The sequence below is a fragment of the Filicampus tigris genome, chromosome 8 (assembly GCF_054856515.1).
Source record: "Filicampus tigris isolate MCC_2025a chromosome 8, RoL_Ftig_1.0, whole genome shotgun sequence".
NCBI lineage: Eukaryota > Metazoa > Chordata > Actinopteri > Syngnathiformes > Syngnathidae > Filicampus > Filicampus tigris.
The window spans coordinates 5,123,591-5,139,461 of record NC_141224.1 but is presented as its reverse complement, the minus strand read 5'-3'; the positions used below and the strand labels follow the sequence as shown (position 1 = coordinate 5,139,461).

Sequence of the window (15,871 nt, the reverse complement as noted above, 5' to 3'; positions counted from 1 at the left end):
CGAATTAAACTAAATACACAATATTTTTTAAGTTAAAAGTTAAAAAAAAAAAAAATCTCAATACCACTTTTTAATGGGGTGGTGATTGTAGGTTGCTGTCAAGTTGTATTGAGGTCGCATGAGGCCAAATAAAAGATTCCTCCCTATAATGAGAATCCAGACTTCATGTTTCTTTCTGGCCGGGTCTTTGCTCCGCCTCGAAACTTCTTCCTAATTCCCTGCAAACAAGTGGAGCCAGACCTGTACAAATCCCTGGGGAGTTCATTAAAAAGCAGCAGCAGAGATAACTGTAAACAAAGAAAAATATCCACATAAAAACAGACAAAACACAGAATTCCCACATAAATGGAAAAAAGACCCCACAAAAATGTGGGGGAAAATATCCCACAAAAATCCCCTCAAAAAAAGTGCTCAAAACACAAAAATCCAATTAAAAAACAGTCAAAAAGTCATTCCAATCTGGACAGAATGGACAAAGAAAATCCCCCTCCGAATCGGATTTAAATTCCGACAAAAATATCAACCAAAATGGACAAAAACGCCCACAAAAATGGACCACTTGCCACAAAAAGTTCACACTCAAATGGACAAAAATGACCAACAAAACCTAAACAAAATTCCCACTCAAATATAATCCCATAAAAATAAATGTTAATGGACAACAATGCCCCCCAAAATGGATACACTTTCACAAAAGTCCGTACACCAATGAACAAAACTGACAAAACCAGACCATAATTCCAAACATTGTCAAAAATAAGAACAAAAAAATATATGTTAAATGCCATCAGAAATGGACATTTTTGTAAAAAATTCTCACAAAAATGTCCCCGCAAATATCACCCAAAATCCACACAAAAATGTCCAAAAAGTATTACAAAAACAAATTCCCATAATAATAAAAGACAACCAAGCTTGCGATTTTCAGGGTCTTTATCAAACAGTTGGTACAAAGGAGACTATTGAAGTCAGCACCTTGAATTCAAAATCGACTTAGTTTTATTTAGGCAGCCAAGGTGACCTCACACGTGTTGCGCCTGTCTCGACTCTTGCGAGCAATATTACACAAAATGTATTACAAAAGCCACTGTTATCGAATCTTAAGTCCTCCTCTTATATGAAAGTGGAGGTTGAAAAGAACAAATACGCGGAATAACGAAAACCTTTCACCTGACTTCGCGGAGACCTCATAAAAAGCGTTTTATCAACGACGCCACAGACTCTCGCGGCACAGCAGCCGTGAGTAATTTTCCAAATAAAGTAACCGGAGGCAGGCCAAATGAAGTGTTCCAAAAACAAACAAACAAACAAACAAGCTGGAGTTGATGCTGAAGTGACCTTTGGACTAAAACAAAGCCAAACTCCCCGAGCCATTTAAAAGTAACAAAAACAACTTGAGTTCAAGAAAACAAAAGACAAACACAGATTCTAAAAAGTTGTCTTTTTTCACGGCACCACGGTGTACGGCTGGTAGGGCAGCAACTTCTGACGCTGGTTGATGGCGTAGATCCAAGCCGGCTTGACGAAGTTCAGGTTGCCGTTGTCCATCAGCGCCTACAAATTGTCCGCAGTGGAAAAAGATTTCAGTCAGGGAAAACGACAATGTAGACAAAAGTATTGGGACACGCCCCATCGACACAACGCTCCTATTGTTGCAGTTGCAAAGTATTCAACAGCGCTTCAATTTTTCCAATTTTATGTTCCAGCCTCATCCCAAAACGGAATCAATTCATTTATTCCCCTCCAAAATTCTACACACAACACGTTCCAATTCACACGGTACGCCATCCGCGCGGGTTCCCGAAACGCGAGTCTGTGCAAATCCCAAACGATGACTGAACTCACGTCCTCGAACGAGTCGTGCCATCCTTCGCTGGTCACCACAAAGTGCACCGTGTCCGACATGTAGTCCTCCAGTACGCTGTGAGGGAGAACGTGAACACACAAGAGGGTGAAATTGTTGATGAGACTACAGTCAAATTCAGTCCTCTACAGTTCACTGCATGTGCAGCTAGTGAATATCGGTGAAGCCTGAAAAGAGGTCAAGCAAATGAAAAAAAAAAGGTGTTTCTGTTAAGAGGCAAGCAGGATTACAACGGTACAAAAGAATTTTAAAAATAACCCGTGTTTGAAACCCTATCCTAGTCTTGCAACCCTACTTGGAAACCCTAATCTAGGCTTGAAACCCCAACCCTACCTAAACCTTGTTTGAAACCTGAGCCCTCTCTTTGAACCCTAATTTGAAATTATAAGACTTGTTTGAAGCTCAAGTGTGAATCATAGCTCAGCTTCAGAAAACAGGTGAGCCGTGATTGGTCGTTATCATCTGAGACCTGAGGGTCCGTGATGTCATTTTCAGTCGACGGACGTGACAAAATGGCCGCTCCCTGAGATGGCTAAAAATGGGTGGATTTCGCTGCCTGACTCATTTTTCATATTAATCAAATTGCGGAGATGAATTCTACCGCGGCGACCTGAATTGAACTTTAGCCTTTAAGCGCTAAACTACACCCAATGGGCCGCAAGTCCAGAGACCAGAAAGGATTAGTTACCCGTTAAAGGCGGTGATGTAACGCGTCAGTAGTCTCCTGTCGTTGTTGGGGAACTTCCCGTAGAGGAAAAAGTGCTTCCCGTTCAGGTAGTCTGCCAGACACCAAAGACGTAACCATCAATCAGTGGTGACGTGAGTGGGACAAAAGCCGCGCCAGATTGAATCCCAACGCTTGCCGACGTGCACGAAAGGACTGAAGCAAGACTAACCAGGCAGGTCCGGGATGGGGTGATCCTGCTCCTGTTCCGCGTCCGTGTTCTCGTCTGTGGAGCCGGCGTAGGGATCCTCTTCCTGCTTGAGCGCTTTTGTTTTCTTCCGTCTGCTCTCGCTCTCCACTCTGCCGCGACAAACAAAAGGCCGCCGACGTTTAGCTTGTCTTCTGTTCACTCAACGGCAGACGGGGGCGAGGCAAGCACAAGTCAGTCTACACCAGGAGTCTTCAATCCTGTTCCTCGCGGGCCGGTGTCCTGCCCTGTTTTCCATCTCTCCCTGCTACAGATATTCACCAAAGGTCTGCAGAAGCTGGATAACGGATAAATAACTGGATGAATCCTGATCATTTGACTCAGGTGTGTGTTGCAGCAGGGTCAGATGGAAAACGGGTAGGACAACGACCCTCGGGGAACAGGATTGAAGACCCCCGGTCTACGCGAAGGGCCGTTGTCGCTAAATGCGTGAAGTCAGGGTACTCGTTTACCACACAACCATCCACCTATGCGGCTGTACGTGCCTCGCTGAGTGCTGCTGTTTTGGTTAGCAACACAGTTCCAATGATCAAATCAGCTGAGCAGGTAATTCTGGAATGCCCGTGAGTGACGGTTCAAATTATTACCAAAAAAAAAGCTTTGGGTTTAATGATTGGGTTTCAAGTAAGTGAGTGAGTGAGTGGCCCCAGTATTAATTTTCGCTAAAAAACTTTTTTTTTTTTTGTATTAATTCTTTTGTTGTTGTTTTTTGCGTTTACCCCCCCCCCCCTTTTTTCATGGGAAACACATATTGAACAGTTATCAGCATTTTTGTGAATATTTTTTACAGAAGAAAAAAAAAAAAACATGATTTCGCCCAATTTTCCCAATGCATTTCAATGTTTTAAGATAGGAACTGACTTTCAAAGTAGGGTTTCAAGACAGCTTTAGTATGGCAGAGGAGAAGCCGGCAGGCGACAAATGAACAGAGCCAGCAACGCAGTCAGGCTTGTGCAAAGACTTTTTTCAAAGAGGGGGATGTTCGAAAGCAGTCGCTCGCTGTTTGGTAGGTTACGGAAAGGTCAAGTCAAATATCACGGCAGCACAACAAAAGTCGCCAACCACCCTGGGATTATTTTTCTCACAGCGGTGACCGTCCGCGCATGTCTTGCAGCATTCCCGCTGCAGGAGCAGCACAAGGTCACAAAAGATGCGCAGAAGCCTCGGGGCCTCGCCAGCATGTTGCTGAGTCGCAGACTGGGCCAAAGCGCACAAAAAAAAAAACACAGCAGCAATTGCAAACAACAACAGAAGGAACAGGTAAAACTATTGAAGAATTGTTGTTTTATTTTTGATATTAACGCCGTATTTTCAGACTGTAAGTCATTTTTGTCATTGGCTGGCTTATACTCAGGTGCGATTTCAACTTGTATATCGTCGCTGCCCTGGTAAAAACACTTACGTCCAATTTTGGAAACATATTTAATTTTCACGTTAATACGACGTCTGTAATGCGGAAACACCATTCGCGCAAAAAAAAAGAAAATTGAAAAAAAAAAAAGAGAGATGTGTTTTTCACATGACAGCGACGATATATTCAAATTAGAGCTCAGACTGGCACCAAAAATCCCCGTTCCCTACTCGTGTTGACTTTGGTTTGGCGGTCAACAAATGCTTCCGTTGCATTACCGCCAGTAACAAGAAGGTGACGCTATTGCACCAAAAGTATTTGCCAGCTACCAAAAGGAAGTATAAGAAACAACGTAAGCACAAGAAGAAGCAGTAGTCATGGTAACGAACGTGTGATGTATCACTACTTCAGCATTCGGCTTCTTTATGCCACAACCAGATTTTAAAACACCAAAGGGCGCAATAACCGACCGGGATTCTACCTTTGGCCACATGTGATGCGGAATTCTAGTTAAGGTAAGCCACTTTAAACTAAAAAAAAAAAAAAACGTTTCCGTGGACACAAGCGTACGTTTCGTCCAACTGGAACTCGTTCGGATTTTAACTCTGAGGGCCCTAACACCACTCAGAGAGTTTGCGTGTGTTCGGAGTGGCAGAGCACCCTCCCTTCCAATTAATTTTGGAACGCAGCCTATATTCTAAACCAATCAGCAGCCCATGCTTGAACTGTTTCCTTGTACTGCATGACGCACTGGTCTCTGGTACTCGTTTTTTTGGGGCACTCTGAAAAAACCAAACGGTCAGAGTAAAGCAGTGTGCGCTCAGAGCATATTGCAGCGCTTTGGTCATTTTGGGGAACGTTTGTTGGCTCGCCATTTCAATGTCTTGTGCGCGTTTACCTCTGCAGTTCGTCCTCCGTGTCAACGGCAGAGTCCTCATCAGCGCCTGTGAACCCAAATTCTCATTTAGGCCGGGAAAGGCGACTTTGTTGATGTAGCGCATTTCATACACAAGCTAACTCAATGTGCTTTTCACGAGGACAACATTTAAAAGTATTTAAAAACAAAACAGCAAAAGACATTTAAAAACAAAGTACAGAAATAAAAAATAGCGTACGAAAATTACTAAAAGAAACCACAATATTTTCTCCGTTCTACAACGCACAAGCAGACTTGATTTAATTATTGCCGTGGTGTAAAGTTGGGGTGCGAGCGGAGGAAAAAGAATAAAAACGGAGCGACAGCGCAAAGACGGCAGGTAACGGGGACCATGGAGGGCTAATTAAAATGCTGCACCTCTCGTATTGCGCTTCCTCAGCCACTTCACTTGTGGCCTAGCATTAACATAGAAATGAGAATCATGCCCAAGTCCTGTCATGGCCATCGGGCCCCCGCCACTACACTCAAACGGCGCAGATGCCTTTTTTTTTGTTCTTTAGAGTGTTTTCAAACGACAACACAGACCTACCACGTGTCATCCTACGCTCGTTTGTACACGTTGCATCATTTTGCTGAAATGAAATCAGTTTGGCAGATAGCGAACAATTCTTCATAAAAGAAGCCTAGTGCGCTTGTGTCAAGTTGTTTATTGCCTCTCGGTTGAAGTTTATTGTAACTAAACACACTAAATTACCTAAATATAAAAAGAATGACATACATTACATAACACTAGGTAACTTTTGTCTTCCGAAAGCATGCTAGCTTAATGCTAACACACAATGTGAAACTAGCATCAACCGGTATGTCGCTGTAGTTATCAACTTTAGACAAATGTTTTATTTTCATTTATTGTTTATTTTTTAAACGGGGACAGTGCACATTAATCAACATTTCTGTAAATGCGCCAGTTTTAGCTATAAAGCTAGTTTTCAACCGTAGTCCCTGTGCAAGGTGTTAAAATGCAGCAGCTAAAAACAACAACAATTAGTTAAAATAAAACATTACATAAAAGCTCATACAGACACATCACACAAATGACATCTGAGGAAAAACAGCATGGCAACACACAGACAGAAAACTCATTCAATGTTGTAGACACATTCATCCCGTGCAACATTTTAGCTCTGTACTCAAAAGACAGTTTTACTTTGCAACAAGAAATTCATTAGGCATGTCTGTCATGAGTAGACCCACAAAAACAAGGCTCAAGAAGCCATTTTTGCCATTTTGGTTCAAAGTGGTCTTTTAGGGTCCTTTTGCAAACTTGTTCAAGAGATTGTGTTAGCACATTTGAACTGGACATACTAGAAAAATGGGTCACGCTAAATTACAGATCCAATTTGAACAAAATCCAGCAAACGTTTGATTGTAACCGACCTGGTTCGTCGTCCGCATCAGTGGAGCCGGCGTAGTCATCTACGTCCATCGTCGCTGCCTCCTTTTTGGGAGTCACTGGTCTCGTCTGCTTCTGCGGCGTCTGTAAAACCAGGAACAGGCCAGATCAAGCCCACGAACAAAAATCGCGCAGGTGGTTTGATCCTCTGCCGCGGGCCCGCTTGCAACCTTTGTGCTGGCTTCCTCCTCACTTTGGTCGTCTGCTTCCATTTCGCTCTCTGAGCTTGATTCTGCGCCGTCCATCAAATAACTGCCGGGCACACACATGAAAAAAACAAAAGTGTCAGGGAGATTAAAAGCCTGTGCGATACACATGTCACTCGCCAAAAGCTATGTTTGTTTTTGTTTGTTTTTCTTTGGTCTGTTCCATGTGAAGGTTAAATTCTGTGGTCGCCATTTTTCTTTTATTGCTGGTGCCCCTCTGTAGTGGCCTCACAAAAGATTCCTTTTTTGTTTTAAATATAAGGCTTCAAATACATTTTTAATGCCACTTCAAAGACATCCTAGATCTCTCGTTCACTAAATGTTATGAATTAGGGGGAATAATAGAATGAATATTATGTTACACTATTCTTTATATTACCGGTGGTTGTTGTTTTATGTATGGTGGCAGATTTGAGAATTAAGTGTATTTTTTAAGGATAATTAAGGTTATCATATTGGAAAATTATTTCCCTTTAAAATGAAGACACGTAGGGGGCTCATCCTTTTCACCACCAGTGAAATATATGCATTGATATTTGTAAAATGTTAAGGTTTTTACATACAAAATGTAATTTTTTGTTGTTGTGCTTTTGTACATTTAAAATAAAGTATTTAAAAAAAACAACATTTTATTCTGAAAATACAAATACGTATTTTTAAAAAACACTGTATTTTCCATTTTTAAAATATATATTTGAAAAATACAAATAAAATATACAAACTTTTATTTACATTTTTTTTTAATTAAGTTTCATTCTTTGGGGTTTCATTAAAAAAAATTACACATCTGAATGCATATATGTGTGTTTGTTTTTTGGGCTCAAAACAAAACAAATTTTATTGATTAATAATTCTATTGATTAATGAATTATTTTCTTCGTTTCCCTACACAGTAGATACACTTTGATTTCGGTAAGGAAAAGCGGAAAGTTTGTTCATAGTGAAGGTTTTTTTAATTTTATTTTTTTTATCCCATAATAAATCACTGTCCTTCAACAGATTAAAAAAAAAAAAATCTAGCATAGCCCTTATTATACAGAGACAACTCATCTTTAGGAACCAGACCCCATTAGTGAGATGGTGAACAATGTATTATGTTGAATAAAAGCAGGCATGTTGTGGCTTTTAGACTTGGTTCCTCTTAGTGGGAGACGCAGATGAAGAAGAATGAGCAAAACAGGACTGCTGGCTGACTCAGAATGTGATTTGCATCTGGACACAACAAGTCAACAGTACAATTCAGTTTGGACAACTAAGAGCGCCTAACCCAAACGGACTGCTTTATTAGCCTTCCGATTCGGGGATTTTACAGGCTCGTGATGAAGTGTTTTCATCCGTGTGGCGCCAACTACTCAATGAGTTTGCAGCAAAAGGTTAAGAGACGGACGGAGGAGGCCGCTAATCGACTGTGGAAAGAACACATAAGAGTGATGACAACTTCCAAAATGGATGGGAGGTGTCGACGAGCTCGCGCCCACACCCGCCCACCGCATAACATAGCACAACGTGACATTTCTGCTTGGAATTAATTACAAAATACCAACGCTAAAGTGTAATCATTTCCACTCACATTTTTGTTTGTTGTGAAGTCAATTTCAAGACAAAAAGTCAGGAAGCGGAAAATTGGAAATTAGAGAAAGGCTATGGCAGGCTAATAGTTTCACTTTTAAACTGCCTTTGATACGAAGACGACGTCTCTGCACTGCTGCTCGGTGCAACACAGCTAAAGTAACCGTAATGGAAATAGGAATAGATGCTGTTAAGGCGGCTGTGTTGAGTCATGATGTGAAGAGACTCACCTCCCAGTTACACATGGTAATACTCCCACCCTCTTAGTTTCACCAAAGGCCAAGTAGTTTTGCCATTTTAGTTTGACAGTCTTATTAAACTGTATTTATATTTCCATACAATATTATAGTGATAGTTTCCTCACTAAAAAACACACATTACACATTTTTTTTTTTTTTTCGGAGGCTGGAACAGATTAATTGCATTTCCATTCATTTCAATGGGGAAAGGTGATTTCAGATTCAAGTTACAAACATGGCCACTAAATGAATTAAACTCTTACCTTATGGAATTTTACCTGAAGAACAGACGTAATCAATTAAAACGAAGAAAGATCTTAGGTTGAAGTAGTTATTGTGTGCTCACAAATGCCAAACAAGGAAGGTGGTTTGGCGCATCTAGCGACTGGAATATCTTTAGACGAGTCACATAACAGACTTGTTACGTGCAACGGCATAATTACCGCGCGGACTAATTTTAAGTAGCAATCACTTGTATTGTGACGTCAGCACAGACACTCGGGCATTCAAGTGTTTGTGCGGGCGCCCGACGCCATCAAAGTAAGTGCTGTCTTTAATTACGCATAGCAGATGCGGCCGGTAAATAAAGGAAAAGGAAACATCATCAAAGGACAGGTGGTGCACAATAGTAAGGGGTGGGGGGGGGCATCGGTGGAGTTGAGGGGTACGTAACGGCAATGTGTCTCTGGGAGGGACTTTGGGAAGAGAGAAATGCGCCATTGCGGCTTAGTTTGGCGGCAAACGTGCCTTATCGCGCATCAGGAAAGTCCGGAGGCCGTGCCCGAGATTCCATTAAAGTCGTTGTCTCCGGGCGACGGTCAGTTACTTTATTAATCACCACGAACGAGAAGTGGTTGACTATCAGAGGGAAGATAAAAGCCTCACAAGACATAACCCTGTCTAAAGAAGGACATCTTCCATTCTCAGCAGCACAACAGTTTTTTTTTTTGTTTGCATTTTAGAGAGTACAAAAAATAGCGCCAATTTGTTTATGTGTGTAGAAGGCTGAAACATTTAATTGGAATTTTCTTGTCTTTTATTTATCTATTGGTCTATTAAAACCCACTTGAATTCAAAATCATTCCAATCAAAATGCCAGTAACTAAGTAGAACGAGGGCCCAACGATATTTGGCAGAGCAAAATCCCGATATTATTTCCGACAGATGCGCGGCCCTTAATTACAAAAGTTGCACGCGTTCACTGTTGCGGTTCGTGGCAAAGATGGAAACATCACCGTGAGTTCACGATAACGATCTCATTCTCCATGAATAAGGCAGAGTCGCATCCTGAATCATTACAGGAGCGGCGCACTCTGGTGTATTAGCACAGCGTTGTATCTTCACAACTAATTTAAAGCTGGAGATGAGAATTCTGCTCCATTATTCAGCTGCCGGGTTGGGTGTCCTTGATTTTTGAAATGAACCGAGCTGCTGCTGCTGGTCACACACCTGACGTGTGTGTGTGCCATGCAACTGGACACGGTTATAAACAGAGTTAAAAAGACTTAAAAGTAAATAAATTACAAAACATTTTTAAAAAAAGCTTATTAAAATTAGTAAACGAGCATACAGAGCAAGAACAAGATTTTCGAAAACATGATTTTGAAAATACTTTGAAAGACCTTAATCGTAGGCATGGGAAAAGAGCATCATTTTTAACCTGCATTTAAAAGCATTGACACTTTATTGGTATGTTTTGAATCTTTATTCATTCATTTGATTCCCTCTGATCATAAAGGACACCAGCAAATTGGGGGACCGCGTTATACACAAGTACGGAGGAAAAAAAAAATGCTATTTAAGGGTGATTTTGGATGTGGGGCGTATTATATACAGGTGCGTGTTGTTCGCAACATGACTGACCTTCCTAACCTTACTTTTCAGTGTGTGTCAAACAGCGAACACACACACGCTCTCTTGCTCACCTCTTGTAGGAGAGTTTCTCTTTCCTTTTATGGCAGTCAATCACCCACTCCTTGCGCACGATCATGCCGCCCGCCGACTTCACCTGGCTGTACTTGGGGGTGTTAGCGAAGGCACAGCTGGAAATTAATGAGAGGAGAGAGAGAGAGAGAGAGAGAGAGAGAGAGAGAGTAGATGCATAAGGAGTGCAGGCAAGGCCAACGTTCTGCTCTGTTGCTGTCGTCTGACACGCCATCTTTGCATCTCATTTAAAATCAAGAGCAGGGGCCACGTTGTACGTAAACGACATGAATAGTCAAATAAAAGGCAACATGACTGTGGCTGTAGTAGGTGTAAAGATGGACATTTGACATGGATTTTTTTACAACTTATGGAAAAAAACACTAGAGTAATTGAGGAAAAAAAATGTTTTGAAAAATGTATACTAAATATTCTCTCTTTATCTCTGGAGATATTGATCAGAATTGAGAATTGAATGCAGCTGATGTGCACGGATGCAGCCCAACATGCCGAAGGTGACTCACATGAGGTGAGTGGAGTCGGGCGTCCAGTCCGGCCGGTACTTTGCTCCCATGTCCAGGGCCTTCTCCCTCAGCTCCCCCCTGAAGGGGTTCTGGAAGCCGCTGAGGACGAACACCACTCCCTCCAGGATGCGCTTGAAGGGAACTTGCTCGGGACTCTTCACGCCTTTGGACGGCTGCTCTTTAGCTTTGGGCAAACTCGCACGCTTCTTTTCGGCAGACGCCTTCGCTGACGAGGCTGCGCAGGTCAATGGATAGGTTAAAAAAAAAAAGAAAAGTTTTTTTTTAATTCGATATTGTGATGTAACTTTTGCCCGTGAGGTGGCGGTGGTCGTGTCGTCACCTTTGGAGGCCCCCGGGCTTGGCGTGGCGGTCTTGACTTTGGGAGTTGCAGGTTTGAATTCCGGGGAGCTTCCCGGGGTGCTTTTCTTGGCGGGAGGAGAGCCGGAAGCCGACTGACGCTCTTTGCTGAACTCAAATTTTCTCTTTGCAGGTGCCTAGATAGGTAGATGGATACGTATGCAAATGTCATTGATGGATGGATGGATGGATGGATGGATGGAATGAGGATAGCTACAGACAGCTAGATAGAGTAGCGCATTTTAGTCACATGTTCACAATGCTGTGCATGCTCATCTATGCTTCAGCAGATTTGATGACACATCCGGGTTGGTGGTATCTTACAGTGCTCAAGTGCTCTTGCATCCATACTGTGCTGTCTTAGGAAAATTAGCTGTATTGGCTGCACAGCCGCCAAGCGTGAAATTACACGGCCAAATAAATGGTATGAGAACTGCCCGTTTGTGAAAATGACAAAATTCTGAATGAGCTGCTCCAGATTTGAATGAATTGTGACGTGACAAAAAGGGGCACATTAAAATGAGATGTGCAGTTACGCAGAGACACAGTATTATTATTTAACTTTACAACTGAGATAACAATTGGTGATTTTTTTTTTTGGGGGGGGGCCTATTTTTCTAGGGAGTAGGGGACAATGTTTATCCTTGTCTTAAGTTATGTGTCAATGTGTATAAAACAGAGCAAAACAAACACTGATTTTAAAAGAGCTAATAACAGCTGATTAAATAGGCTGGCTGATTAAACCGGCTGACCCATAAAAAATGATTACTTGGCGCTGACAATGTAGTAGGACCAATTTGTGGGGCTTAAGTGTGAAAAGCGCACAAGATTAAAACCAGTCAAACATGTTTGTGTAGTACAGACTTTCCTATTATTGAGCTCCCAGACTCAGACGGTTGCCAGGCAACTGCTCATCGAAAATGGACATGTCGCCATTGCCTTAGATAAAAGGCTTTGGAAAATGAGCGACTTCTTAAAGTTGGGACATTCTCATGTAGCTTGTCATGATTTCCCGGTATCCTAAAATGGAGGATGATGCTTAGTACCTGTGGCGAGGTGGAGGATGACGGAGGAATGTTTGCCGGGGCGGCGGGCCCAGCGGCTTGCAAGGCAGCGGCAGCGTAGCTCAACTTATTACTCTGCGGCGACGCTACATGAGGAAAACAGCATCAGATGAGCACAAAACATCTTCATAAACACCTTGTTTTGGAGGGCACGTGTGATTTTGGGCTGAACGTGTTGTATTGAGCGAGCTAGGTAATGTATTTGCCTTTGGGGGAAGTACTGGACTTGGCGCTGAAGAAGAGACTGCCAGGCTGCATGCTGGAGCCTGAGGCGGGAGTCTCGTCTTTCACCCGGAACTGACCCAGCTTGGTCAATTTCTGCTCATGGGGAGACATGGGGGAGAAAATAATCATCATCAAAAAAAAAAGAGACGTTAAAAAAAAAATAACAGTGTGAGTGTGTTACCGGGGATGTCACAGGAGGCTCGTTTTTGTCCGGGGGGGAATGGAACTTGACGAAGGTCAGGCCATACGCGATGTTCTAAAAGAGGCACAGACCGTTACATGCTTATAATACATTTAAAATTGTAAACATTTGTTTTTTTCAAGCATACCATGTTCATATTTGATATCAATCGTGTCAATTCCCCAGTAGTTTGTACCGGTACTAGGGCCCAATCAATTTTTTTATTTTTTTTTTTTTAGGCTGATACTGAGATTTAGAAGAATGCATGTGATTTTTTCACACTAACGTTTATATGAGTGGCACATTGTTAATGCGGTAATAAATACTGAAATATGCTGAATCAGATACCCATTGCGGCTGTACGTTAGACTCTGCATATCACGTTGACAGCACTTTTGAGTTGCCTTTCTATGTATGAAAAGTGCTATAAATAAAATGTGATTGATTGATCACAAATTGTAACATCACTGTTTATTACATCCCAAGACTGTCTGGCTCTCTTGTCATACAAAGGCTAAATCAATGGCATTTTTCAATCTACAAGGCTATCGTCGGTATGCTCTTGGACTGTACAAAGATATATTGGCAATTATAGTCAAAGATGGCAAAGGGATTATGTTATTGTCTGTTCCATGCTTCAGAAAGGAACTTGAACTTGGGGTGAAAAAGAGGCTTTGTTGTGCTCTGCTCCACTTTCCTGGATCAACCTACAAAAAGATGTGCAACTGGAAGGACTTGTCTCCTTGCTTCGTTTCAAACCCTCATTAGCTATTTTTTAGAATGTGTTGTTGCATGCGGTCGTGTTATTTTGTTCACCTTGTTTGCAATGTTTTTAATATTACTTTAAAGTTATTATCTGAAATTTCATGCTGCTATCTTGGCCAAGTCTCTTGCAAAAGAGACCGGCAATATCAGTGAGACCACCTGGGCAAACAAAGGTTAACTAGATGAAAAAAAACAAAAAAAACAGATATTGTGTTAATTGGATACACAGGTGCCGGATGTTTATATTTTCTAACATTCCTGTGGAGCGGTTCATATTTCATGGCGAGTCATGTCACAACATTGGTTCTACATTGATTTCATGCATCCTGTCATGATGAACACGCATGCCAGATATCTTTCAACCGGCCGTACTGGTTGCGGATGCCAATATTTTCTACCGCTCGAGGCAACCTTTCAAACTTTGCCGCCAAGCTCTGCCCACAACCTTAAATAAAAACTCAAAACTTTTGCAAATAAGCCTCGCTCATCTGTCTGCGAGTATCACAGGTTCACATTAAGTGCCAATCCTGTGAATCCCCTTGAATCCGTTTGCTCAAGTATGACCCTGGAAAAGGCAAAAATACCCTAAAAAAAGCGTTCCCTGAAATAAAGAGTGTCAGTACTTTTGCCACCTCTGACATATGCCAGTTTGCATCACAGGCATAAAATATGATCAGTGAGAGCCTTACTTTACTGTAAGGCTGACTGCAGACAATTTTCACCCGATCCCACTTCTCCTGTGCCGTGCTCTTCTGTAGCTGTCCGGGTCCGAAGAAGCGCACCCTGTTCATGTTGGTGCCATTACGGCTCTCCGTGGGCGACATGAAGGATGACGTGACCAGCAGCACCTTAAAGGCCAAAAACACAGGAGAGCGGGGTTGGAAAAAGCTAATTAGGGCAGGGGGAGGTGCTAGTTGGGTGGTACCTCATAATCCTGATCTCTGACAGAGGAGGAGTGCCCAACCAGTATCTCCACGAATGCCGAGCCTTCATTTCCAATGTCGATGCTGTGTACCTGCTCCTCCTTCTCAAACTAGAAATGGCAAAATGGGGATATGACTGACAATCGTCTGTGCTGTGTTACAGCTGTAGCTGTTGTGAAATGCGCTATATAAATAAAATTGTATTGCGTGTATATATTTATATATATAAAATTAACATTCGCTACACTAGCAGGAAGTGACGAAACGCGTGACGCCACGAGGAGGCGAGACGAAAATGTCACCTGCAGAATGACTGACGTCTGTTTCTCTCCAGCTCGGGCAGCTTTCCACTTTCTGTACGTGTCCGAGCTCAGCAGGTTGTCCGCCTTGTGAGTCTGTTGTTTGCCAAAAGGAGGACGCATATTCATGCTTACAAACAACAACTTCACACCAGTTAAATGAAGCTTACAACGCAAGCGTGACATTTTACTTACGTTGTCCTCGGTGCTGCACGATACGACGTGCTGGAGTTTGATTTCGGGCATTGCGGACACTTTTTGAATTAATAAACGCTTTTAAGGTGGTTACACGCGAACCGTAACTACTATACATACATCGGCATGAGAAAATAGTACTTTGACCGAGAGAAATCACGTCACGATTGTCTCCTGCTAGCAAACAATAGGGAGTTAACTTCCCCCCGGTTAAAGCCCTCAAAAAGTAGCGAAATACAAATCAAAATTTAAATTACTATTCAGTTAGCATATACTTGCTTTCTCAATAGGATATTCTGCGGTCATATTTAAAATCACATACAGTGGAGATATCATTTTCCCACCGAAAACCTGCGTGTTATTGTGACGCCACTTCCGGGACTTCCAGCCAATCACAAGGAGCGTCTTCTTCTTTGTGTTATTTAATTACGTTTCACTATGTTAATTACTGCCAATAACTGGTCAAATAGCGCATTGCAAGTATATATACAAAAAAAACGTCCAATGCGAATATTTGATTTTGAATTATATATTAATTCACTTTAGTTGTATTTGTGGTTAATTTGATTTAATAGTTGTTGTTTTTCTTGTTTTTCATGTCACATCTGTATCTATTTTTTATAACAGCAACACAAGAGGCAAGAGAGGAGCAAAAAGTTTGAAGATCAAAGTAAAACATCAGAAAACAAGAGATCTATGTGCGATAAATCAAAATGTAATCCACATACAGATTGAAGTACAGGAGTATAAAATGCAATTCAGTGTCTATATATTATACTGTGCCTGTTCAGCTTGGTAAAGCACTTTGAACTGACAGTATGTTCTGAAAATTGCTTCATAGTTCATACATATTAATATGCAGTTTGGGTGGCCAGTGAGTTGGATTTTTTGATTCCTTTGCTTCTCATTTTTAAATTTTTATTA

At 41.8% G+C, this 15,871-nt stretch overlaps 1 protein-coding gene across 2 annotated transcripts; it reads right to left on the bottom strand.

Moving 5' to 3' along the window:
- Positions 1-915: 915 nt before the first annotated feature.
- Positions 916-15,354, bottom strand: xrcc1 (X-ray repair complementing 1). Of its 2 annotated transcripts, XM_086039354.1 has the most exons (17): positions 14,948-15,354; positions 14,756-14,848; positions 14,456-14,563; positions 14,220-14,378; positions 12,766-12,840; positions 12,566-12,677; positions 12,342-12,445; positions 11,279-11,432; positions 10,939-11,173; positions 10,417-10,533; positions 6,648-6,729; positions 6,462-6,561; positions 5,046-5,091; positions 2,761-2,888; positions 2,553-2,643; positions 1,846-1,921; positions 916-1,554 (listed from the first exon to the last, which is right to left on the bottom strand). In XM_086039354.1, exons 1-17 carry the CDS (start codon positions 14,996-14,998, stop codon positions 1,447-1,449), a joined length of 1,839 nt encoding a protein of 612 aa, XP_085895480.1. In that variant the 5' UTR covers positions 14,999-15,354; the 3' UTR covers positions 916-1,446. The 2 variants fall into 2 exon arrangements, with proteins under 2 accessions (XP_085895480.1, XP_085895481.1); XM_086039355.1 differs by lacking the exon at positions 14,456-14,563.
- Between the last annotated feature and the right edge of the window lie 517 nt (positions 15,355-15,871).

Coding starts and splice junctions, on each gene's coding strand:
- xrcc1 (XM_086039354.1), bottom strand. CDS start 14,998: ATGCCCGAAATCAAACTCCAGCACGTCGTATCGTGCAGCACCGAGGAC. Junction 10,534..10,938: donor CCCGACTCCACTCACCTCAT/GTGAGTCACCTT, acceptor ATTAATTTCCAG/CTGTGCCTTCGCTAACACCC. Junction 1,922..2,552: donor TACATCACCGCCTTTAACGG/GTAACTAATCCT, acceptor TCTCCCTCACAG/CGTACTGGAGGACTACATGT.